Here is a 25,799-nt window from a genome sequence, read left to right on the forward strand (position 1 = left end):
TGCCTCTGCAGCCCTACCAAGCAAGGAGGAGGATTACAAACCTCCTCCTTTCAACATAATAGATTGGTACCCAGAGACACACTCCATGGCCCGAGAAAGCCCTAAAACATGCAACCCGAGAAGCCATCACTAATGCCCACCCAAACTTTGCATTGTGGGAGCAAGCTAATTAATCACGCACGTACGTTCCTTTATCTGCAGCAGTAATCCAGCTTCTGTTTGAGCTTCCAACAAGAAAAGATAATCATCGCCTGTGATTTATTGACAGTGACCGTGTGCTTGAAATTGGCAAGGACCAGTCAAGTTTGTCAAGAGCAGCCCTGCATTTCCCCAGCTCTTAGGACGGCTCCCGTGGCAGGTTTGCAGGCCTGCGTTAAAGCTAAAGCACACAGGCTGGCTAAGGAAGCTGGATTCCACTGTGCTGACCCAGGTTCACCTTCTGTTTGAGAAAGAGCTTTATTTTAAAATGGTTATACAATCCGCAATCTGGCATCAAAGTTGGGCGGCGGGTAGAAAGGAATAATTTGAGTTTCAGGGCGAAGGGGAAAGGTGACTGATGTTTCTCGTCCTATCTCTGGCTCATTCTCATGATTATTCATCCAACTTTTCGGCCCTCTCTCGGAAAGTTCTTTGACTTGGGTTTTTACTTCTTTTATGCTCACGTCCAGTGTGTGTGTAAATGGAATGCTCTGTACATTTAACTGGGGGGTGCTCTTATGAAGCTTTTCATTATGGCAGAATAAGAGATGGCGAAAACTCATCAGGATTTTCTAATTACACAGGGGGAGGGGGAGGCGTGCCTGGCTTTGTCTCCTCAAGATGGTTTGTGTAAACCTCATTACGTGGAGATGTGAAGTGAGAAAAACAAAGGGACAACCCTGAAATAACAAGTAAGGCACTTGGGAAAGGCCTGAATAATAATAATAAAAAATTAAATTGTTCGCTTTAACCATTTACAGGCTACCTTTTCTGCAATGATTATGGCAAAGAGACAAGTGAGCCAATTCATTTTCTGGAGCAGGACTGTAAATCAGGAGGTAAAACTATGGCTAAAAGCCAGAGGTCCTTTGCAAAAAAAAAAAAAAAATGAGCGCAAAGGTGGACAGGGCTCTGGACCAAACACTACTGCTGGCAGTAGCAACAAGCTTTTAGCATATTCACATCGTTTTCAAAGTCCAGAGCCAGCACCGCCGTCACATGTTCTCTGTTTTCGGCACATCTGTAGCATCATGAACGATGATTTCCACCATCTTTAGCAAACCAAGCACCTTTGGGAGCTGCAGGGCCATTAACACGGCTAATTCTTGGCCGATTCCTGGCTGAATCTCAGGGACCAATCAATTCTAGCATTTCCTTCGGGTCGACAATCTTCTCCCGAGGCTTCCCAGCCAGCTTGCCTCTCGCCACTTCGGCAGCGTCAATCTTCTCCCAATCCGAAAAGGAAACTGGGCGGATCCCTGTTAATCACCGCAGAAAGGGAAAGCACAGATCAGATCAACCTGCTGCTCCCAGATAAATTCACACATGCAAAAATGGCTCACAAGCCTTCCGCATCAATTACTAGGCAGACTCAGGAGTGCCGGTCAAATGAGATTACTTGTATCTTGGAAGGCTCTTATAATAGCACAGCTCTACCTTAGGGGATGAAGCTCTTTTTTGGTTCGCTTTAAAAGCCTGAATTGGTTTAGAAGGAACACGTTAATTGAAAGCATTTAAATATAATGACAGCAAAGGACCCAGTTGGGCTTTAAAACTACGTCCCCAAGCCCACTGGGGAAGGATCGCTGCAAAAACGATTCAACATTTCTCCACAAAAACAAAGCCGTATTCCTGTGGTCTTTTTTTCCCAGGTTCTGCACATCGCTGAGAAGCAGTCAAACCGTCCGGGTTCCTTTTGAGATGGCATTTCTGCCCTCTCAATCTTGCCATGGCTACTGCTTTTCACATCACCACCACCCCATAGCTTTGCACCCTTGAGAGTGCAGGGATCCTTTTTGCATAGGAATAAATTACCTGCATGGATCTCTCTGCCAGACAGCAAAGTTTGTGGGTGGACAGTTACATTGGCATCCCTTATCCTGCATGTTCAAATAGAGCAGGAAGTTTTAAATGGCCCAGGTCACCAAACAAAATAGACATTAGGCCTGGGTGATATATCACATGATAGCGGTTTCATAATTTGTGATCTGGCAATATATCACAATTCATGATATATGTTTGTGTAGGTGTGCCCTATGCAAAAAAATATGTGGGGGAAAACCGTGAAGTCAGCCAATGCCTCTTTGTAGCTCCATCCTTATTTCAGGCATTGTGATATAAAAGTAAAAGACAAAGGACTTCTGGACGGTTAAGTTCAGTCATCTCGCTTTCAGGCCGAGGGAGCCGGCATTGGTCCACAGATAGCTTTCCGGGTCATGTGGCCAGCATGACTAAACAGCTTCTGGCACAACGGAACACCGTGATGGAAGCCAGAGCGCACGGAAACGCTGTTTACCTTCCCGCCACAGCGGTACCTATTTATCTACTTGCACTGGCATGCTTTTGAACTGCTAGGTTGGCAGAAGCTGGGACAGAGCAACAGGAGCTCACTTCATCGCAGGGATTCGAACCACTGACCTTCTGATTACTGAGCCCAAGAGACTCAGTTGTTTAGACCACAGCGCCACCCGCATCCCTATCAGTATATCACAATGTTTAGCGGGCAATATATCACGATGCTGAAAACCAGATATCGCTCAGCCCTACTGCTCACCTCTACAGAGTTTCATCCTTATTTCAGACATTGTGATATATCAATATATCACAATGTTTAGCTGGCAATATATTGTGATGTTGAAAACCAGATACTGCCCAGTCCTAATAGATACATGTTTCTATCACATAACTGTGTGTCCACAAACAATTGCTTTTACATACTAGGTAACTATTTTCCCATGGGCAAAGTGGCCCCAAGAGCTGCCAATGGCTTCCTGCTTGCTGCCTTGGCTTTTATTTGAGTCAAATATGTAAGCAACAGCACAGTGCTCTTACACAGACAAACCTTGTTCGCCCGCCCCCAAAGCTTGCCTGACATGCTGAACACGACACAGCACAAACCTGACGTAATCCTCTATTACGGCAGGCAAAAAAGAATAACACCACCAGACTCTTTGTGTCGAAAGGGATGAAAGTCTCTAATCGTAAGAATGAACCCCCAGTTCAAGCTCCAGTTCTTTCAACCTTGGCTCCCCTTCAGTGAAGCACTGAACAACAGCTCACCTTAAAGCACTTGAGGCAAGGTTAGGCAAAGACTGCAAAATACACACTTAAAGAAGAGAACAACCACAGTAACACCAAGTTCCTGTCTTTGGTTCCTGGGAGAGGAAGGCTGAATTTCCTGTCCATGATGTTTGGGTCAAAAAAAAAATCTCATTAAAAGTGAGAACAGCAAAATAAAGTTGACGGCAGGTATCCTCAAGGCTCCAGAAAGAGATTAGAAAGAAACACAACAGCAAAGGGCATTATTATTTCTTAAGATCCTTATAATGTACCAAGTACAGATAAAAAACAAGAACCCAAAAATCAAGTCCCCTGGCAAAGCCTTAAAAATCTAACATATTTCTTTAAAAATTAGAAGACGTATCTTGTCCCTCAACACTTGAACTGTGTATTTAAAGCCTCACATTTCCAAATCTTGTCTCATTGTTCGGTGGACTGTGCGTCTTTCGGCAATATATTGGGTCATTAAGGTAGCTGCATGGACACCATTGCCAATCTGGTGACAAGCTTCTCTAATGAGAATTAAAATACACACCTTGGCCAAGGTCACCTGTCCTATTATAGGATTCCAGTGTGAATCGCAGTAGGATGGACAGAAAGACAGAGCAACACACTTACGTCGGGATTGAAGGATGCTTCTCACTGAGCCAAAGCCTTCCTTGGCATCAGGAAAGTCCAGAGCGCCAGACTGCAGGTCCTCCAGCACAGACTGGGCTGTGTCAAAGCTATCGTTCATCGTGGTGATGATGACGCCGGTGGGGCCCCTCTTCACCCAGCCGCTGCAGTAGAGCCCTGAAAAGGGAAATGAGCAGATGAAGCAACGTGGCCGCAGGTCTTCACCTTGAACACCTCCAAGCAGAAGCTGCAAACCTGCAGCTCTTTCTCCAGGGTCAACTGGAATACCTGCTGCCGACCCCAGGAAAAATTACTGTATTTTAATATTTTGTTGGAAGCCACCCAGAGTGGCTGGGGAAGCCCAGCCATATGGGCGGGGTATAAATACAGTGGTACCTCGGGTTACAGACGCTTCAGGTTACAGACTCCACTAACCTGGAAGTAGCACCTTGGGTTAAGAAATTTACCTCAGAATGAGAACAGAAATCGCGTGTTGGTGGCAGCGGGAGGCCCCATTAGCTAAAGTGGTACCTCAGGTTAAGAACAGTTTCAGGTTAAGAACAGACCTCCAGAACAAATTAAGTACTTAACCCAAGGTACCACTGTATTATTATTATTATTGGGAGGGGGGACAAATGCAGCAGCGACACTCCAAGGCCCATGCATGCAGGTGCCACAAAGCTGGCCCAGAAAGCCTTGGTGCCGGAGCCACGAACCTCTCAGTAGAAATTACCCTGGGAATCCCACTCTCACAAGCACCCCTGTCGGAAACACAGTCTCACCCTCTGCAATGTTAGTCTCACATAGCTGCAGGTCCACTAACCTGGTGCCCCGAGAACTCTGCCCGACTGATTCGGGATAATGCCTCGCTTGGGGTCAAAGGGCACAGCGGGGTCAATCGGGAGACTCCTGTACCCAATGCTGCTGAGGATCAATCCACTCATGACGTCCTCAGTATCTCCAGTGGGGACTGCCTTGGCAGTGTCTCCTGAGCCCTGCACAGTTCAGGGGCAGAAAAAGAGGAGCAGAGGACAGCGTTAGGGAGGGACGTCCTGTCCTGCAAGCACACACACAAAAACCAGGCTTATTGGCCAGGTGCATGAGCCGAGAGCCCCCAGCAGCACTGCTAAGTGTGTCCCTGGCTAGGCATCTCCGCCACCCCTGTCCTGAGAGCCTCATGCTCCGAGCTTTTACGTAGCTGAAATAGATTTCAGAATCAGCATCCGTTTGGGTCTCAGCCTCCCCAGGATGCTGGCGATCTCCTCGTGAGCACTGGCTGCGTTATTAGGGCATCCTTCTTACCCCAGCTACCAAAGAGATTGTGGGAGGGGGAGACACTTTCTGTACCACTCAGAGGAAAATGGATCCTCGGGGAGACATCGTCCCGGCTTGCTGAGAAGCTACCATTTCGGCTTGCAGACAGCAGGCAGTTTACACCGGTGGCTCTAATTAGACTGGGAGAATAAAGCTGTCTTCCACTTAATGCCGAAAGGCTCCTGGGGGAAACTCCAAAGCTAAATGGATGCAGCAAGGCGTTCCAAGCGCCAGACAGGATGAGCGAAAGGGGGTGGGAGCAGGGAAAGAAACGAGGCTTGGTGGGGCCATGGGAGAGGAATTTCGGAGCTCGTACTTCCAACCTGGTGGCAGCCAATCGGATGGCTCTGGCCTGCTTCCCGTCGGCGGTGGGCAAGACTTCCAGCGGGCTGCACAAGAACTTCAGGCTCCACTCTTTGGAGGCCGAAAGCCAGCGGCCGGACACCACCTCCCCGGGCTCTTCCAAGGCTGTTTTGGCCATCAGCTCCGTCAGCCGTTTCCTAGGTCTGGGGAGATCTGAAAATTACAAAAGCACTTCAGAAGCACAGGGCGGCCCTGTTGGGATCAGAGGTCCCTGTTGTGCTACTTCAGATGGTGATGGAAGAAGGCCCAGCAGGAGGAAGAGAGACCATCTTGCTCTGCTACACAGTAATCAGAAAAAGTGGAAGACTATCTGCGGGACTCAGCCAGCCACCAGAACGTGAGAAATTGGGGTTAAGGCTCCATTAACTGAGGCAGCTGGCACTGAGCTCGGTAATAGAACATGAGGAACAGGACAACTCTGCCCACAGAGCCACTTGCAACGAGGGGATTCAACCTGCCGTGTGAAGCACAAAGCAGAAGACTTTTTTCTCACAAGGAGAGAAAACACAACAGCCATCTACATGGATACAACAATGGAGCCTAAGTGGGGAGGGCTATTACCCCTTTGACGAGGTAGCCACTTTCCTACAAAAGGAAACACACAAATAAAGCAGGAATGGAGCCCTCATGTGATACACTGGGCTCCACCAGCAGTTCTCAGAAGGCATCCCAAGCATGTCAGCATCCGTAAAGGTCAAACTAGACATGAAGTGATAGGATTTTCCCCAACGGGGCCCTTTGCTTTGCTTAAAAGCAGCAATGGTGGGGTAGAGGTGAGATTGGATTGGGGCCCAGGAGGAGGAGGAGGGGTCAACTCTTTTCCCTGCCACTAACACAGTGATTTATATTGCCCCAGAGCCCAAACTGTTATTAGCCTCCAGGTGTGGGATTTGTGGGGAGGGGGTAAGGAAGACCCATGCAGTATTTCAACATAAAGAAAGCGTACATCTAGGGATCTGATCGCGGATCTTCTCCCATGTCTAGTCTGCCAATTCATCAAAAGCAGAGATAGAACTGGCTCAAGTCTGCAAACTGTTTCAAGCCCTTCGCAGCTTGCTGCATTTCAAGGGGTGGGAAAACTTGGGTTGTGCTTTTACCAAAATTATTGTTGTTGTTGTAGTTATTATTCACTTGGTGAGGTGGCAACAAACATTCATTCCCCACCCCCAATCTGAAGGATTTCAGATTTTACTTGCTGAATTCAAAATTTGAACATACAACACTTTAAAAGACAAACAGTTTAGGCCAGCTCAGCTACGAAACAGAATTCCAAACACAGCATTTATCTGTTTCTCCCCGCCAACAGAATGCTTAACCTTCTACTCTCTTCTACTCAGCCCCCTTGAAACGCAGCCTCCGTCAACTCCTTCGCCGCCTACCCTCTCGGCTCCTCCTCCTTCTCCCCTGATCTTCCTTTGCTGTTGTTGCGATCGGGATGTGCAGAGAAGAAGCCTTAGGACAGAGCTTGCTGCACGCTCCCGAGAGCCAGCGAGCGAGGAGGAGCTTCTGCCTGTCTCTGGCCCTCAGCCATCTCAAGGTTAAAGACAGCTGTTGTTGCAGCTCATTGCCCTTTGGAGCACTGCAGTTCGTCCCGACAGCGCACACTTCATTATTATAAAAGAGGCTCTCCGCAGGAAACAAAAGGCAAAACAGGGGACATGTTTCGCTTGCTAAACCAAACCACTCCTGTTTGAGGGACGGCTGCACTGCAAACATTTGCAATGGTTCAACCCTCATAGCAACCCTCACACCTCCACCATGGAATTTGGGTATGGTGAGGACTGGTTCAAATTATCACCCTGTGTTGACTTGGCCTTGGTCATCAGCACCAAATGGTAATTTATGAACTATAAAAAAGCACCAGCTGCCAAACGAAACATAATCATCATCCACATGTCTCTGCCATCTAAATGGAGGACCCCTTCGTCTCTATATGGGGACTTGGCCCCAGAGCACCTGATGTGCCCCTACCCATGTACAGAGTGCTTTCTGCTCATCACTTCCCATACTCAGCCACACCACAACCAGCTGGGATTAGCAGGAAAGGTTTTCAGATTACGAGCCATAGCAGCAGCAACATTCATTTAGGAAACGAGCTTTGACTGATTCCTCACCTTTAACAGCCTCTCCAAGGTCTTTGAAGTCTGCAGGATCTAGGAAAGGCCGGGTGCTAGGTAAGTTGATCATCTCCCGCAGCTCCTGAAGGTTGTCATACAGAGAGCCATTATGTGCCACAACTCCACGCCACCGAGTTGCAGAAACAGGTGTGATGCAGGGAAGCAGAATCAAATTGGCTTTCAAAAGTACTATTATCAATATATATTTATACTCCACTGCCATAAAGAGCCTATAGACTTAGAAAACTCATGTTTCAAATACCCACAAATTTTCTACCCAGCAGGCTGACCTCACAACCAGGTGTGTCCTGGCAGGAACAGGCAGAGATTGCAGTCATTTCTGCGATTGTGAACTGCGAGCAATCTTCCCGCCTTCAAAACATTGGTGCGGAGTGCAGAAGCTCTTGCTCTGTTCCTTTTCAGACCGTAATGTGGCAAATCCAAGCCTGTCTTAGATACTCTTCATCCCAAACTTTAATCAGTGACTTCAGCAATTTTATACCCAATGGAACATATCAACCACACCAGATGAAGTGATAATTATACTGAGCTGGAAGACACAGAACCTGAAGAGCTTTCAACTGAAAAACAAAAGAAGTGTGTGTGTGTGTGTGTGTGTGTGTGTGTGTGTGTGTGTGTGTCTGTTTGTTCATACCTTTATGGTGAAAGCCACCTGGAGGGGTCCCCTCCTACCGATAAGGCACACCCGCTTGACTTTGCTGCGGGCCAAGGCTGTCAGGGCATCCTCCGTGATATCTGTTTTCTAGACAAAGGGAAGAACAGCACCATCCAGGGTTAAGGCAGGGCCACGAAGACCTAGAGTGAAAGTCATGTAGCCACCAGTTCACATGAACGACCCAATCTCCTTCAACGCAAAGCTCGTCTACGCAAGCAAATCTGCCATTCAAAATTTGAAGAATTGAGTACAGCATAACCTGGGTGGGAGTATAGGAATTTGCATCATTCCAGCTGGTCCACACTGCTAAGTATTGTCTGCACCAGGGTTTCCCAAACTTGGGTCTACAGTTGTTGTTGTTGTTTTTTTGGACTACAGTTCCCATCATCCCTGACCAAGGGGCCTGCTAGCTAGGGATGATGGGAAATGTAGTCAAAACACAGCTGGAGAAGTTTGAGAAATCCTGGTCAACACTGATGGACAGCAGCATTCCAAGGCAGAGGCCTCTCTCAGCTCTTAACTGGAGAAGCCAAGGATGGAAACAGGGACTTTCTGCTTCACCTCTGAGCCACACCCCTTCCACACATTTCTCGAGATTATAGACCAGCCATGAGCGTGCAGGAAACTCCGCCTGCTGCCTTCTTCATAGGGCACACCTGGTAACTCAGGAATCAAATTCTGATGGTGAGTCAGTTCTGAGCTTAGAACAGCAAACTAGTTCTTTGTCGTTTTGTCACTTATGAATGGCCAAAGGCTTCTGGTTGCAGAGGGACCCAGTCCTCATCTGATGACCAGTCACATATTATACACAAGAAAGAGCTGTAATTGACATGCAATGTGTCAATAAGAAACTATGGGTTGCGTCTCAAGGAAGACATCCCATCAGCGCAAATGCACAACAAGATCTCCTCTCCCCTGTCTCTAAGAAGGGACAGGTGTTTGCAGGTAGAATCAACCAGCATATCCATGGCGACACATCTGGCAACCCAACCAGATGGGCGGGGTATGAATGAATGAATAAATAAATTATTATTGTTGTTAGAAAGCTCCTTAGGGCAGGGCAATGACATCTGCATAGCTCACAGGGGAGATCTTTCTAGGCATTTTTGCAATGACTCGCCCAACTAGTTGAGCTTCAACGTGAAATCTTCCGGTGAGAAGGCGGGAGAACAGAGAGCTGCACAGCAGCGTGATGAAAGGTCAGCCGAACAAAGCCAGAAGCACAATTTGACATGAGTGTGGAGGGAGAAGCCTCAACGGGAAGCATCTCTGGAGCTTCCAATTCATGTTAGCTCAAGACCGGTTTTCTCTCCTTTGCTAGCGCAAGAAAGCTGCAGTCTAAGCCTAGCAGGGCTCACCGGATTCTCCACTGTCCGTGTTTTCCAGATATAAAAGGGTCGAGAGATGCTCAGATGCCTCTTGCCCAAGGCTGAATAAACTCCAGTTCAATCAGCGCCTCCAGGTGGATTTAGTCCAGATGGAAGGCAAAAGAAAGGCTGGCTGTAGTCACCAGGGAAGCAGTGGATAAAACTCAAGGCGCCAAGTTGGACATGGGTCGGAGGAGGAGGCGGGAGAGTGTTTCCTGACCAACGTACATGAAAGACATACCCAGGCTGCCACCTTGTGCTCAGCTGAGGTATGGGAGACGTTTCCAGAAGCACGCACTGTGGCAAGAGCTGTTCCCATTTCGAACATCAGTTCAAGAAAGCGCTACCCTTCTGCATGCAAGCACTGTTCCCTCGATGGGCAATTCTGCTTTTATTTTTTTAAGGACATCCTTTCCTCCAGTTCCCATAAGATGGCAGACTCTTAGAAGTGCATGCAGGCAACCTCTAGGCCAGGGAAGGGGAATCTCTGTCATCCCGAGGGCCATGCTGCTTTGTAGAAAACCTTCCAAGGGCCACAGGGTATGTGGCAAAAGTGGTTGTGGCCAGACGTCCCATCGCATCCTCCCTCCAAGCAAGCAAAATATATTCTTACTACAGTTCAAAGGCACATTCCAGCCCAGTAAAATCTCCCAAGAGGTGGGCACGGAGCAGGGCCAGGGAGGAGCATGGCTTGGGGAAAGGGGAATGTGGGCTGAGGAGTGCCAAGGGCCAGGCAGAAAGGCTAGGAGGGCCACATTCAGCCCTGCGGTTCCGCACCCCTTCACTAGGCTCCATTTATTGCCACCCGGAGAACTTAGGTTGTGGGGGAAATGAACAAATATTAAAATATGAGGGGCTGTGGGATTTTTGCACCATTAACGCAGTCTGTTCGGCCCTCCCAAAGCAGAAGACAGAAAGAAAACACGAAATGAGGAAAAAGGAAATGAAGAGGGCAGAATTCACCTTCTCTAAATCTTGCAAGGAAAGAAACAAAAGAATTTAATGCATTTAAATAGCAGAGAATGCAAGGGGTTTTGTTTTGTTTTTAAAGAGATCCGTTTTGCCCGTGACGGTGCGTCAGTCCTACCGTTGGTGGATTTAAGCAGATACACCAGATTTGTCTGTGTCTCATTTCTCACCCATCTCATGCATACACAGAGCGACACACACGGCTGTGACCCTATCAGAACCCTCAATCACTCTCCACCCTCCACCCCCGGCCACCTCCCTACCCCAAACTCCTTCAGCGGCAGATGCAGGATTACAACCTCCCCACAGAGCTAAGCAGCAGGAGGACAGCTCTTATCTGCAAGGGAAGAATCCAACAAGCTGGCTGCAGCCATGTAGCTGCTTTTAATTAGATTCTGCCCAGCTCCACCTCGATGGCAAGAGCCCTTCATTAATCGAGATGGGATTTTCACTGGCTTACACACACCCCTGCGCCTGACTTTTGTTGCTTGTTCTCGACTTACCTGAAGGATTTCGAGTGGGGATAGGAGAATCCGGGCAACGTCCAGCGCCACATTCCCATGTCCCAGGACCACAGCCGTCTCACTGCTCAAGTCTGGTTTCAGCTACAAAAAGGAAAGGGATTTTTCACCACAAGCACTCCAGCATCCCCCTCAGTCTTATTACACAGTACAGATTATCTGCTCTTCAGGATGTGCAGTTATGCTTTGCCTGCCCTTCGCCGTCTCTTGCAGGACTTCCCATGCCTCCCCGCTCGAAATCTCTGGAAGAGTTTCCCATGCCTCCCTCTCAGTGTCTCTGGCAGAACTTCCACGCCTGTGGATATAGGCCTGTGGACTCCATTTCTCCAAAGGTGCCACTGTTCTTCTGACCAACTAAAAGCTGTCGCCAGCATCACAACCGATGTGGTTAATTGAAGAAAATCTACCATAGAAGCCACTTAGTCCCATATAACTCAGAGACCAGCCAGTTTGGGGGACCCACTTCAAATCTCCTCAGGTGGGAGCCTTAGGCAAGCCACCATTCCCAAGCCTCCCCATCACATGCAATATTGGGATAACAAAGCTTTTCGTACAGGTTATAGGACAGCCCAATCCTTTTATTTCCTACATTCAAACAGGGGTGGGGGAAATGCCCCACTGGACATAGCCTCCCTTGCCCAAAGCAGAAAAATGCCCCTTCTAGGTTTCCTCATGGCACCTCCAAGAGAGGGTGCCAGCTAATCCCCTCTTACGGACGTGCAAATTGTTCACATTTGTAAGTCTAAGGAGGATTTAATTTGATGTCTGCTAATCTTTTCCAATTGCAGGCCTTTCAGCCAGCCACTAATCTGAAGCTGGATGGCTTCTCTGGAACATGTGGAAAGCCTGAAGAGGCTGCCGGGGGTGGGGGTGGGGACGTCCTCCTTACGTCTCTGTTCTCAGGCAGGCCATTGTACCACCCCACGAAGGCTCTGGCTGTATAAACTCCGGCCAGGTCCTCCCCTGGTATCCCCAGGGTCCGATTGTCCTCAGCTCCATAGCTCTGCAGGGGAAAGAGAGGAAATCCACATACATTTTGCAGCACAGCTGGGAGGAATGGCTGGCAACATTCTGCAACACTGCGATGGGTTACCCCCAACTTAAATTACCCTCATGTTATCTGCAGCAGAGGAGGAGGTGGGAAGACCACGATGACCATAGAACTGTCAATATCCTGGCAGAGCGGCAATGTTACTTCTCCCTTAGTTCTAGTGTGCTACAAGGGACTTTTGCCGAGATCTCACTCTCACATTTATCTGATTGTAATGGACGGCTTAAGCATTTTGAACTTCTAAGCCTCCAGCGATTTGTTTTCCGACTTCTGCATGGGACTTTTTTGTACTCTGGGAGCTTTTCCAGTTCCCAACAGTCAGAACTGAAGCAAAGTGGTTCTATTTGGGTATTTTAAATGGTTCCTGTCACTAGGGGGCAGTGTAACAACAACAACTTTATTATTTAAGAACTACTACTTTACAGTAGTAAAGTACTTTACAGATGAAGGGCACTGTGGGATAAACCACAGTGCCTAGGTCTTGCCAATCAGAAGGTTGGCGGTTCAAATCCCCGCAACGGGGTGAGCTCCCGTTGCTCGGTCCCTGCTCTTGCCAACCTAGCCGTTTGAAAGCACGCAGTGCAAATAGATAAATAGGTACCATTCTGGCGGGAAGGTAAACGGCGTTTCTGTGCACTGTTCTGGTTCAAGAGAAGCAGCTTAGTCATGCTGGCCACATGAACCGGAAGCTGTACGCTGGCTCCCTCGGCCAATAAAGTGAGATGAGCGCCACAACCCCAGAGTTGGCCACGACTGGACCTAATGGTCAGGGGTCCCTTTACCTTTACCACTTTATTATTTAACCCCCTGCCCATCTGGCTGGGTTGCCCCAGCCACTCTGGGCGGCTTCTAACACATATAAAAATGTGTCTTTGTGGTTTCAAGTCCCAGGAAAAAAATAACTAGGGACCTAGCAATGGACACTGTGAGAAGTGGGCAAACCTGGACTAAGGTTAAACATAGTCCAACAACTCTGACCTAGCCAATATATCTTTGAAAAACCCATGTCTGATCAGGCCTGTCACTGATTCTCCCACTTAAAAACCAGAGCCAAGCAAGCTTACCAAAACCACCGCATGGTATGCTTTCTGCAGCTCCTCTACGGTTACGTCCTTCCCCACAGTCACATTCCCGTAAAAGGAGCAGCGGTCGGAATGTGCCGTCTGAGTAAAGGTGTTGATCACGTTCTGTTGCAAGAGGTCAAAAGGGAGAGTTCAGAAGAAGTCGTGTTCCCACATACGCAGAGAGAACTCCCACAGCACCCAGGCGGGAGACCAGAGTCAGGCCAGAGAACAATGAAGGTCCTCAATGACCTTGCAGCATTTAAGCCAGCATCTCGCTCTCTGGTTCATGCTGCCTCTTCCAAGACTCTTATCTGACAACCGACGAGAACATCTCGTTTTAAAACAACATTGTTATCCATGACCTGGCACAAGGCCAGACAGTTTCACTAAAACGGTACATTTATTTATTTTTCGTCCCCCAGCGTATAGTCATAGGAGAAAGATCGGGGGAGGGGAGGGTTTCAAGTGCTGTATTCACAGGCGGGAAAGGGGGCTTTCTCACTCATCCATTTACAAGCATTTTATCAACAAGATGAGACAATGGCAGGCTAGCAACGACCTTGTCCAGACATCAGGGTTTACCTCTCCAGAAATCTAGTTACCCATACTATTGCTTTCCACTGAAAATCCTGCAAAATCAAAAGGTGAGGTGCAAAGAAGAAATCTAAACCCATGGAAATAATGCAAGTGCTGCACGTATTACCACTTTTAAAGCACCTGCCCACAGAAGACGGTCCTTGCCTGCAGGTGCATAGACATGGCACAAAAGGTGAAGGGGAAAAAGTGTGGAGGGAAGAGGACAAATTCAGATAGCAATTATTGAAGTTACATAACCTGAGCAGCATCAGTGGATCAGGACAGGTGGGCATCCCTGCCTTTTAAGTACAAATATATATGCAACCCAGCAGCCCTTAGTCCCTCAACCAATGACAGAATCTACTCTGGTTTTCTCTTCAGCTTAGCAATTGGATCCTAGCTATTACTTACCCATCCTGCCCCAAATTCATACCTCTAGGATATTTCTTCCTTTCACTATAATACCTATGTGACTTGTACAGCTGCCTTTACTAGGCAGGTGGAGAGAGGAGCCATTGGTCTAACCTGCTTCTTCCCATAGGAAGCCTGCTTCTTCATGCCATAAGGAGGAATATTGCTCCCTCTGACCTAAGATACACACACCCAAAAAACCTGCAGCCAGGGCAAAACGGCTCAGGTGCTCGCAGTTTTTCCAATTCTCCATTTTGCAAAGGTCAAGTGGCTCCTCCCTGTTCAGCATGAGATCCCTCAGCCCTGGATCTCTCCTACTTCTTGTTAACTACTCTGTAGGATCCACATTTGTCTCGAATCTTTTATGGAGAAGCTCACGGCAGCATTTTGGCTTCACTGCAACCTGTGAGGTAAGGGAGGCTGACAGATGGCGACTTGGCCAAGGCTACAGAGTTCAATACTCCACTAAGCAAGGATATGAATCTGTGCTTCCCCACAGCCAAACCCCAAATCCTGCCCAGAGTGCCAGGCTGGCTCACAGGCATCTGTGTCATTTCATGGAGAAGAAAAGAAAGAAAAGAGTGATTAAAGCAGGAGTGGGGAACTTATGCCCCTCTAGATCAGTGGCGTGGCAACTTGTGGTCCTCCAGGTGTTGCTTAGCAACAATTCCCATCACCCTCAGCTATGCTGGCTGGGGCAAATGGGAGTTGCAGTTGCACAACAACCAGAGGACTGTAGGTTAGCCTCTAGGTGTTGCTGCTGCCACCATCCCAGATCATTGGCCACGCTGACTGGAACTGGCAGGAGCTTGAGGTTAACGATATCTAGAAAAGCACAGGTTGGTTTTAAGGAGATATCTAGAAAAGCACAGGTTGGTTTTATGTTCCCAAGCTACTATTTACCTTTACTTCAGGGTGGTCCGGAGCTACTCCAAAACGAACAAGGCCAAAGGGAACAGGCAACTTCTCATATATATCCACCTGAGCCAGTTTGTGGTGCTAGGGAGGAAATTAAGTTGGATTAACACATGTAGCTGATAGCGGTGGGGCGGGAGACACAGGAAAAGTTGAAATTAAATTGACTGAAGCTATTATACAGTTGAAATAGGCCATATGCAACAGCTGCTGTTGCAGCAGTTTAATGCAACTCCTATTTTTACTTTTTGAACAGACAGTTTTGAGGTCCACTTACTCACTAATCGCTGTGGACGCCACCCATGGATTACATTACTTCCTTTAAAAAACCCCACATCTTCTGCTGGATGATGGCAGTATCTAGAAGGCTCCATGAAGTTGGTGGGGATCAAAGCATAACCACTTCAAGTCAGCAGTCCGGAGTTCTCACAAAGCAGAACCCAACAGCCATATGTGTTCACTTTCAATTTACTTCAATTACAATTAGCAACTTCAAACATTCCACTTTTCAGAGGTTTATCTCGGAACAGGTCTTCTTGCCTAAACCAGGGAAATGTGGGTTCTCTCCTCCTTTACTGCAGCCACAAAGAGGAGCTTGAAAACTTTCCCTTCTGTTTTCAGTTTACTGTGGTTTTCTGTAATGCCAGAACCTGGAACTGTGGCTAAACTTAACTACCACTTAGGAAAGGGGATCATAAACCACAGTTTGAAGTTGGCTTCTTTCCCTCAAGCATAGATAAGATTGACCACTGTTTGTCCAGGTTTAGCTGTAACACACAACCGCGGCTTGCAGGAAACTGAAGCAAAAGCTTCTGATCTTCACCTTGCAACTGTTCTTGAGGAGGAAAGAGCCTGATGCACAATCACGTAACACTAACACTATAGTTCAGTGTTACGTCCAAAACACAGCCACCATGCTCCAATAATGTAATGCCTTTTTCTTAAAACTTAGTGCTCTTTATTCATTGCTGCATAATGTGTATTTAACAAGCTGCAGGCCGCAGTCCCAAATACTGGGAAGTGAATCCCATCAGACTTAATGGGATTTGTTCTGAGTAAACATGCTGAGGGTTGCTTTGTTAGGAAAGGAACTACAATAGATCTCAGTTAATTACCAGATACTTGTGAAACAGTTGGAACCATCCATTCGTGGATGAGCTCTGGAACGTGCTAAACAGTACAATACAGAACAGCTCATCACAACTGCCACCTTCTAACCCAAAGAGCTGCCTGTTATTGGAATACAGATTGGCAAAGGGACGAGACCTCAATTCAGTTATAAATATGTATGCGAGGTTTTGAACTTTGGGGACATTATTGTTTCTCGGAGAGACTTCCCTCACGACCTGGTAAATTATTTGCTTTTGATCATCCTTTGCCTGGGGATTTCGGGGTAAATCTTAACACTGCAATTGTTTCAGCAGAAGTGGGAACTCTGGGAAGGGGGCTAGAATCTAAAGTAGGCACACACTTTGAAAATTCGGTTAGAGAATACTATGCATTTAAAGATGCTTCCCACCAGGTAACCAAATGTCTCCCACCAGACAGCTATTATGGAATCCAACAACAACAAACCCAAAACCCTGGGAATGATGGGGTTGTATTCAAAAGCTGTTTGTGCCCAAGTGGAAGTGACTTCAACTCCTGCAATGGGACATTACCTCTCTCCTTTCCCCTCCCAAGTCCTCAGGGTTGGGGGATCTGCCAGAGCAGATTTCAGAAGCATGTGGTGGGAGGACAGAAAGGTGAAGTCCCACTGCGTGGGCTGAAGTCCATTCACACAACACTGGGTTCCATTCTGTAGCTCTGCGAAATGACTGGTGGCTCCTACAAACTAGCAGTACATTGGAGGCAGTATGCTTCTGATTACCAGCTGACAAGGGCAGTACATTTGTGAGCAGGTCCTCTTTCCAGGTTTCCTACAGGAATCTGGCTGGCCACAGCGAGAATCGGATGGTTCTCTGGTCTGATCCATCCGGGTTCCTCTGAGCAGCACTCACAGAACTACCATCCCTATGGTTCTTCAGGAGGAAGCGGTGAGACTTTAATCAACTGAAAACAAGCTTTAAATGTGGAGGACAGATTTAATGTTGGCTTGTAGCAATTCAGATGGCCCCGCATTATAGCGTATTAGAAAACCAGTGTGGCACAGTGGTTGAGGTGCTGGACTAAGACATGAGAGTCAAGGGTTCTAATCCCAACTCATCCACGAAGCTAACATGGTGACCTTGAGCCAATCACAAGTCTCCATCCTACCCCACAGGGTCGTTGTGAAGATAAAACGTGTCAGCAGTGGAAATCGTGGGTAGGACTCAACTAAAAAAGCCCCACAAATGGAAGGGCCTTTGCTAGCACAACGGCCTTTGCTCCACCTCCCACACTGGCCTTGGCTCTGGGTGCGTTGGCAGAACCCCCGGAACAGGGAGGGAGGGAGGAGAGGGTAAAAACTGTCCCATTAGGCAAGCAGAAATGTTTGTGGTGATGGGAGCAATCTGCTTAGCACCACACAGAATTTCTCCCTGCGAATGCCTCCTAAGGCAAGATAGGAATGCATGCAAATTCCTTTTGGCAATCTGAAGCCACAGTAGTAACTCCATGAGCAGTACAGTTGTAGGGGGTTAAGATGAGGTAGAGATATTCCTCCTCCAGGCTCCAGCGGGGCGGGAGAGCAGGAGGTCTGCCCCTGCCCAAGCCCCACCTGTACCTGGCAAAAGCCAGTAGAACAGGGCAAAGCAATTCAAAGCTGCTCCTCCACCCCCAGAGAGGAGGCTGATATTTGCCCCTGCTCTGCTGCACGAACATGAAGCTAGCGCAGCAAAAGAAGCATGCGTGCACATGCACACATGCGCAGACACCCCTTGTGGCCAGCAGGGTCTGGGTGCAGCGGAGGACCTGATGTTACGTTCCTCCCCAGCCAGTCTTAGGACTGCTATGCCGGAGGACTTTCACAAGCCTTGACACAAACGCAGGACACAAAACAAGGCTAGGGAAGCCAGAGCTACTCTTGCAGAGACCCACATTTTCAGCTACACTAGCATCACACGTCAAGAGCTCGCCCTGAGCAGGGAGAGCGATGCCCTTGAACATGCTGGCACCCATTCCAGGATCAGTTTGTTATGCCTTTCAGGATTATCCTTCACAGTCTAATTTTGCGGCTGAGGGCGAGCAACAGGAACATTGTTTTCCCAATTTCAACCAAGAGGGAGAGAGAGAGAGAGCTCTTGAAGTTCAAAAGGATAGCAGAGGAGGCGGGAGAGAGAAGAGTGATCCTAATTTAATAGCATCACAACCAGTACTGCAAGAAGCAGAAGACTTTATTCCCAATTACAGTCTCTTCCATATTCTGAACCGGCCTTCCAGCGAGAGATTTCCATCCCTCCAAGAGTCTCTGATGTGCTAATTAACCTACCTGACCTGGCTATACACAAGCACAGAAAATCCTTTTTTCTTTTTACTATTTGGATCTAATCACCCTTGCAAAAAAAAATAAGTTGTATGAAGCTTGCTTTCTCTTTTCGGGTCCAAAGCGTTGTCCCAAATCAAAGGAATCGCCTCCACCATCAAAACTTGCAATCTCATGCAAGGCTTAAGGCCAAGATCTGCTAAGCATTTCAGACAGTGGGTGTGAAAATTTTCTAGTTTAGAATCCCTCTGCAGAAAAGCTGCAGGCCTACATAGACCCTTAACCAGGAGTAAGTCCTATTGAATTCAGTGGGGCATACTTCTGAATAGACAAATGCAGGGTTTTCTCTGTTATTATCTGTGGAGCCTCCACGAAAGGAGGCTCACCAAAAACCTGCTATTAACAGTGTCCAGTTAAGAGATGAAGGTTGCAATTCTACACAGGCATAGTATGTACCAAGGAACTGAGCCTAAATGCACAGGATTGCATTTTTGCCCACACTAATGTATGAGGATGGATTAAAAAAAAATATTATTTGGGAATGGCTATTGTAGTTGTTGCTGTTTTTTATCCTATTACATGGTACAGGAAGCAAACCCTTACATCTGCTTCTCAGTGACTTACACGCAGACACACACAAAGAGGGGAAATGCTACTAATCGCCTGTGATCTTGCAGGTACTATTCAACACACACCTAATAATATTAATAATAATAATAATAATAATAATAATAATAATAATAATAATAATAATTTATTATTTATACCCCGCCCATCTGGCTGAGTTTCCCCAGCCACTCTGGGCGGCTTCCTATCGAGAGTTAAAAACAATACAGCATTAAATATTAAAAACTTCCCTAAACAGGGCTGCCTTCAGATGTCTTCTAAAAGTCTGGTAGTTGTTTTTCTCTTTGACATCTGAGGGGAGGGCGTTCCACAGGGCGGGCGCCACTACCGAGAAGGCCCTCTGCCTGGTTCCCTGTAACCTCACTTCTCGCAATGAGGGAACCGCCAGAAGGCCCTCGGCGCTGGACCTCAGAATGTTTTAAATCAAACCACAAGGAAAAGCAATCGGTCCTAAAACATTCCAATCTAAAACAAAAATGAAGAAGAAGAAGAAGAGTTTGGATTTGATATCCCGCCTTTCACTCCCTTTAAGGAGTCTCAAAGCGGCTAACATACTCCTTTCCCTTCCTCCCCCACAACAAACACTCTGTGAGGTGAGTGGGGCTGAGAGACTTCACAGAAGTGTGACTGGCCCAAGGTCACCCAGCAGCTGCATGTGGAGGAGCGGAGACGCGAACCTGGTTCCCCAGATTAGAGACTACCGCTCTTAACCACTACACCACACTGGCTATGTGTTTTTTGTATTTTAATGCTTGCCTAAGCGTTTCACTAACAAACATACAACAGAGCCACCAAAATACCCAATAATATAGAAACGAGCTAAATTGCCAATTCTCCAAACGTTTTTTCAGCTACTCAGGTCTTCTTCAGCAGTTTAAGCACATTAAAAAGAATCCTACAAGAGTTGGAAGGGACCATGAGAGTCATCTAGTCCAACCCCCTGGAAGGGAGGAATCTTTTGCCCAATGAGGGGCTTGAACCCACTTCCCTGAAATTAAGAATCTTTTGCACTACTGACTGAGCTAAGAAACCTTGTTCTTGCTCATCTGGGCCCTGCTAGGCCTACATATTCATCATGCCCCCAAGTTCTGGTATGTTTCATGCACACAATAGAGCTATGATGAATCAAAAAGGAAGACAATATGCCATGTCTGGGTCTCTTGGGCCTTTGTGCACATTTTTTTCTGCTTTAGCCAACTGAGGCCTTGGCATCATGATAAGAGCAGCAGAAAAGCAGGTGCTAAGCCAAAACAAAGGTGTCAGAATAGCACATTTTGGCAAACCGGCACTGGAATGTGACAAAATGCCCTGTGTGGAGAACTGCCGACACAGCAGGGCCCCAGGTGCTCAATTCTCCACCCCTCCCAAATTAATTAATTAGTCTGTTTCTACTCTATACAGTGGTACCTCGGGTTAAGTACTTAATTCGTTCCAGAGGTCTGTTCTTAACCTGAAACTGTTCTTAACCTGAAGCACCACTTTAGCTAATGGAGCCTCCTGCTGCCACTGTGCCGCAGCTGTGCAATTTCTGTTCTCATCCTGAAGCAAAGTTCTTAACCTGAGGTATTATTTCTGGGTTAGCGGAGTCTGTACCCTGAAGCGTATGTAACCCGAGGTACCACTGTATACGTAGTCATGTCGGCTGCATGAACAGTAAAATTAATAGAAAGTTCCTGGTTCCATTACTGAATGATCTTAAGACGCAAAGGGATTTTTTAAGGTTGTTCTTTTGCGGAGTTTTCTGGTCCCCCCCTTCTTTCTTGCTTCACGGTTGCATTCCATATGGATTTTCATATCACTTAATAGAGTCATACCTCGGAAGTTGAACAAAATCGGTTCCGGAAGTCCGTTCGACTTCTGAAACATTTGACTTCCAAAGCGCAGCTTCCGATTGTCTGCAGGAAACTCCTGCAGACAATCGGAAGCCGCGGAAACCCTGTCGGACATACGGCTTCCAAAAGAACTTTACAAAACCGGAACACTAACTTCCAGTTTTCGATCGTTCGGGAGCCGGAACATTTGACTCCCAAGGCATTCAGGAACCATTAAGCTTTGGACAGTATTATAACAAAGTTAGCAACTGCAGTCCTTTGTTGCCTCCTTTCCACATGATAAGCCGTCAAAGCCCCAAAGAGAGAATTTGGAACACAAGTATTAAGTGAATTCTTCACCCTCCAGGGATAATTATTGCCAGCAAATAAGAGTCATAGAATAGTAGAGTAGACCACAAAGATCATTTAGCCCAACCCCCCTGCAATGCAGGAACATTTTGCCCAATGTGGGACTCGAACCCGTGACCCTAAGAATAAGAGTCTCGTGCTCTACTGACTGAGCTATCTAAGCTCCTGCTTCCAGAAGCCACAGTGGAGATAAGAAGCCTTTGTAAGTATGCCAATTACCTTCAGAAGGTGTTGTGCCGTGTAGAATCCAGCAGGTCCACTGCCTACAATACATATCCGAGGTTCGGACTTGGCTGTGGAAAGGAGCCTCTTGTTGCCTGAGAACAAAACTGGGGGGGGAGACAACAGAGAAGTCACACGAAAAGCAAAAAAAACCCCAAAAACCACAGTGGTCCATAGCTGGTAGGTCCAATCCAGCTGCAGAAATGTGCACCTGGCCTGGAAAATAATAATATATCACTGGAAAAGTGATATATACACATCCCTTCAGTTCCAGCCTGATTGCTGTCAAAAGTGGCTATCAGCAAACAAAGCAGAACCAAACCCCATGGAAGTGGGGCAGAAACAGTGGGGCAGGAAGAAGACCCCCTTACAACAAGGGGGCTTATGGCCCACTGTTTCCACGTTCACCTTGCCTGCTGATCACCACTATCGGCTTATTCAGCTTGCAGAATGAAGCACAGAAGCATAGAGTTGTAAGTGTGCAATATTTTCAATTCCCCAACCATCCCCTCCTCTAGCCATCCTTGCTCAGAGTTAACATATAGAGAAAATGTTATTCTTGTGTCTGTGAATTTTATTCCCCTCATAGGGGAAAGTGAACTGGTGCCTCCTTTATTACTAAGCATCCCCAACTCTACCAGTTAATTTAAAAAATAGGAACAATTGTTCCAATAAGCAGTTATCAGCACAGTTTGGATAAGCAGCTGTGAATCCAATATACCTACAAAATGCATGTCAAAGGAATTAGAGGGGGCCTTACACTTATTGTAACAACCTCATGGTGATAATGAGCTAAGCTACCTATTATATTGGGAGGGGGGCACCAGTCACAGCATTGCATGGGTTTGCACTGTAGTATTTTATATTTCCCCCATGATCCAAGTCCTTGACAGCTTGCTTATCCATGACAAATAACAGGGTTCATACTCTCATCCCCTTTGTGCCCCAGCAGCAATGCTGGTTTGAAATATCTCATTCACGACAGCAATACAATCCAGAGGCCAAAGATCATCAGTTACCACACGTGACTTAATCAAAAAGGCGAAGGTCTAGAGATCGTAGCCTTCCCGCCCCCCCCCCAGCCTACAAAGACCTTGGCAGTCACTGATAATTTTTACACTGTGAAGTACAAAGATAGCCCTATCCCCCAGCACGTCACTGAGTCTAACATTTTGACGAACTGTCCCTGAGATTTTATGGGTTGTTGTTTTTTACCAGTTTGGGTTGCACAAGCATTATTTGCTTCAGAACTGCTAGACTTGCTTGGATCCCCAGCCTGCCTAAACTTGTATTCCAGTTCCAACTGGGGCCAATATTAGAAGCTTGAAAACAGAGATTGAGAACCAGTGGGCCCTCCAGAAGTTGCGGCCTACAGAGCAGTCAGTGCACAGATCAAAATGGACTTCAATACACCCCTATGGCCTTTCAGAAGGACAAGCATTTGCCCCCTATACCAAGGCTACACTATTGAAAAATGCTACTAATCTACCTCAGAAGACTCTTGTATGACCTACTGAGATAGTGAACGTGAATATCCAGAAAGACATGAATGCCAAATCAGATCTATATAGTGGCTGAAGGAAGCATTGTGGGTGTGAGGATCTATGGGTCTTTGGGGGCACACTATGTGAACCTGCTGTGGATGGTTCAGCCTCCCCGGCTATCACAATGCATTGTAGAGGTCATTTGGGAACTCTGATTTACACAACAGACACTAAAGCATACAAGCAATTTAGCAGGATACACCCTATGCCAGCGATGGCCAACAGGTCGATCGCAATCGACAGGTCGATCCCCAGCTCCCTTTTGATTGCCAGCTATAAAAATAATTGTGTAGCCCGCCCCACATGCTCATTCTGTCCATGAGATGGGCGGTCATTTAAGATACTAAACTTGTCTGTATCACTTTGGCTGCCCTTTAGACCTGTGGTTGTTTTTGACTGCTTTATGACACCCCCCCAAAAAAAGTTCAACAACTTTCATCCTCCCACAAAAAGGCTCAACAACTTTGGTCCCCCCCCCTCCAATGACAATGGGTAGATCACTGCCAGTTGTTTTATACTGGGAGTAGATCGCAGTCTCTAGGGAGTTGGACATGCCTGCCCTGCGCCAATGCATTGCCACTGAGAAGGGGAATACCTTTCCCACCTGCGCCTGACCCCGCCTGTGTCTGCGGTCTAAAGACTACAGTGGTACCTCGCAAGACGAATGCCTCGTAAGACGAAAAACTCGCAAGACGGAAGAGTTTTTCGTTTTTTGAGTTGCTTCGCAAGACGAATTTCCCTATGGGCTTGCTTCGCAAGACGAAAATGTCTTGCAAGTTTGTTTCCTTTTTCTTAAAACCGTTAATACCCAGGGTGCATTGCTTGAATCCGTGCTTCGCAAGACGAAAAAACTCGCAGAACGAATTAATTTCGTCTTGCGAGGTACCACTGTACTGTGTAAACTTTACCTTTGGTTAAATACAGTCTCGCAGCCCTTGGAATACTTTGTGTAGGCCTACAACCATCTGGAAGCACGGCGGTCCAACACACAGCCCAAGGGCCACATGCAGCCCTCAAGGCCTTTTTTGGCAGCAGTGTTAGAAAATCAGATATACAGTGGAACCTCGGTTTTCGAATGTAATCCGTTCCGGAAAACCGTTTGACTTCCGAAACATTCAAAAACGGAAGCAATTATGTCCGGGTTTTCAGCATTCAAAAACCGAAATGTTCAGCTTCCAAGACGCTCGAAAACCAATGTTCCACTGTTTAAGCTGACCACCTTACCTTAAACCTGGGTTAAGGTAAGGTTGCCACAGCAGAATATCTAGGCGTCATGGGGGGGGGACAGTGAGGTTTATTATTAATTATTATTATTATAATCATCACCATCATTTATATACAACTGAAGCTCACGTGGCCTACAGCCTCAGGTGTGCCCAATAAGGGCACCATCTCGACCCTCCTCCTGCTGTTGCTGGGATAGCAGAGTTGGTAGAGCATGAGACTTCATGCTGACCTTCAAAGCCCTAAACGGCCTCGATCCTGTATACCTGAAGGATCATCTCCACCCCCATCGTTCAGCCTGGACACTGAGATCCAGCACCGAGGGCCTTCTGGTGGTTCCCTCATTGCGAGAAGTGAGGTTACAGGGAACCAGACAGAGGGCCTGTTAAGGGAAGTTTTGAATATTTAACGCTGTATTGTTTTTAACACTCGATTGGTAGCCGCCCAGAGTGGCTGGGGAAACTCAGCCAGATGCGCGGGGTATAAATAACTATTTTATTATTATTATTATTATTATTCATCTCAGGGTTGTGGATTCAAGCCCCACATTGGGCCAAAAGATACCTACATTGCAGAAGGTTGGACTAGATGACTCTCCAAGATTTCTGACCCCCCCCCCCTTCCATTCCCTGCGGCCGACCTCCCTCTCCCTGTTTCTCCACCCTGCCAAACAGCCAAGTTCTGGGACAGCTCCCTTGGTAAAAGCCTGAGACTCTTATCATCTCAGGATTGTCTGTTCAAGTCCCATGCTGGGCAAAAGATTCCTGCACTGCAGGGGGTTGGACTGGATGACCCTGGGGGTCCCTTCCAACTCGACAATTCTACGATTCCGTTCTTCTACCTTAGTCTTTCAGTAGATCGGGAGCGAGGTATCGCTTTCGTTTCTCGATATGGCGTGTATCCTTTGCCTTTTTATATTGCAAACCGCCCTGTGACCGTCGGGCGGTATAGAATTTTAATTGATATTAAGAACAACCAAGCATGCAATCAAATGACGCCCCCCACTTATAGGGTCCCCCCCCAAAAAAATAATAATTCCACCAGCTGCCCCGCTTACCGGCTCCGGAGGGAGGCCGCTCTCCCGCGAGGGCTCCGCTAGGCAGAGAAGAGCGGAGCGCGCTCGCCCTCCTCCAACGAAGGATCCCCCCGGCGCGGCTCATCCTGGCAAGCGGCGCAGTAGCATCGAACCCCGGCGCCTGTCCCGCCGCTTTAGTCTCCTCTCGCCCGGAGAACGCCGCGACCAATCGCAGGGCGCGAGGGGACGTCCTTAGCGTGGGTCCGCCCACGCGCCGCCTCACGGCTCCGTTCTCGTCCCTCCCCTCGGTCAGCCAGAGGGCCAATCGCGCCGAGCGCAAGTTATTTAGCATAGGACCGGCCCAACC

At 47.5% G+C, this 25,799-nt stretch overlaps 1 protein-coding gene across 1 annotated transcript; it reads right to left on the reverse strand.

Moving 5' to 3' along the window:
* Positions 1-437: 437 nt before the first annotated feature.
* FDXR (ferredoxin reductase) lies at positions 438-25,799 on the reverse strand. The gene is made up of 12 exons (XM_081899725.1): positions 25,475-25,799; positions 21,647-21,756; positions 15,206-15,301; positions 13,316-13,438; positions 12,090-12,203; positions 11,183-11,284; positions 8,323-8,430; positions 7,665-7,749; positions 5,504-5,703; positions 4,697-4,868; positions 3,877-4,050; positions 438-1,457 (listed from the first exon to the last, which is right to left on the reverse strand). The coding sequence occupies exons 1-12, from the start codon at positions 25,782-25,784 to the stop codon at positions 1,327-1,329; spliced, it is 1,725 nt and encodes a 574-aa protein (XP_081755851.1). The 5' UTR covers positions 25,785-25,799; the 3' UTR covers positions 438-1,326.

The sequence above is a fragment of the Podarcis melisellensis genome, assembly GCF_964234715.1.
Source record: "Podarcis melisellensis genome assembly, chromosome: 2".
In the NCBI taxonomy this organism is placed as follows: domain Eukaryota; kingdom Metazoa; phylum Chordata; class Lepidosauria; order Squamata; family Lacertidae; genus Podarcis; species Podarcis melisellensis.

What these genes read in the sequence shown, in the direction of transcription:
- FDXR (XM_081899725.1), bottom strand. Translation starts at nt 25,784, where the DNA reads ATGCTAAATAACTTGCGCTCGGCGCGATTGGCCCTCTGGCTGACCGAG. An exon ending in CGGCACAACACCTTCTGAAG is followed by an intron (nt 15,302 to 21,646) that starts GTAATTGGCATA and finishes TTTCCTCCCTAG; the next exon opens with CACCACAAACTGGCTCAGGT. An exon ending in CCTTGGAGAGGCTGTTAAAG is followed by an intron (nt 5,704 to 7,664) that starts GTGAGGAATCAG and finishes TGTAATTTTCAG; the next exon opens with ATCTCCCCAGACCTAGGAAA.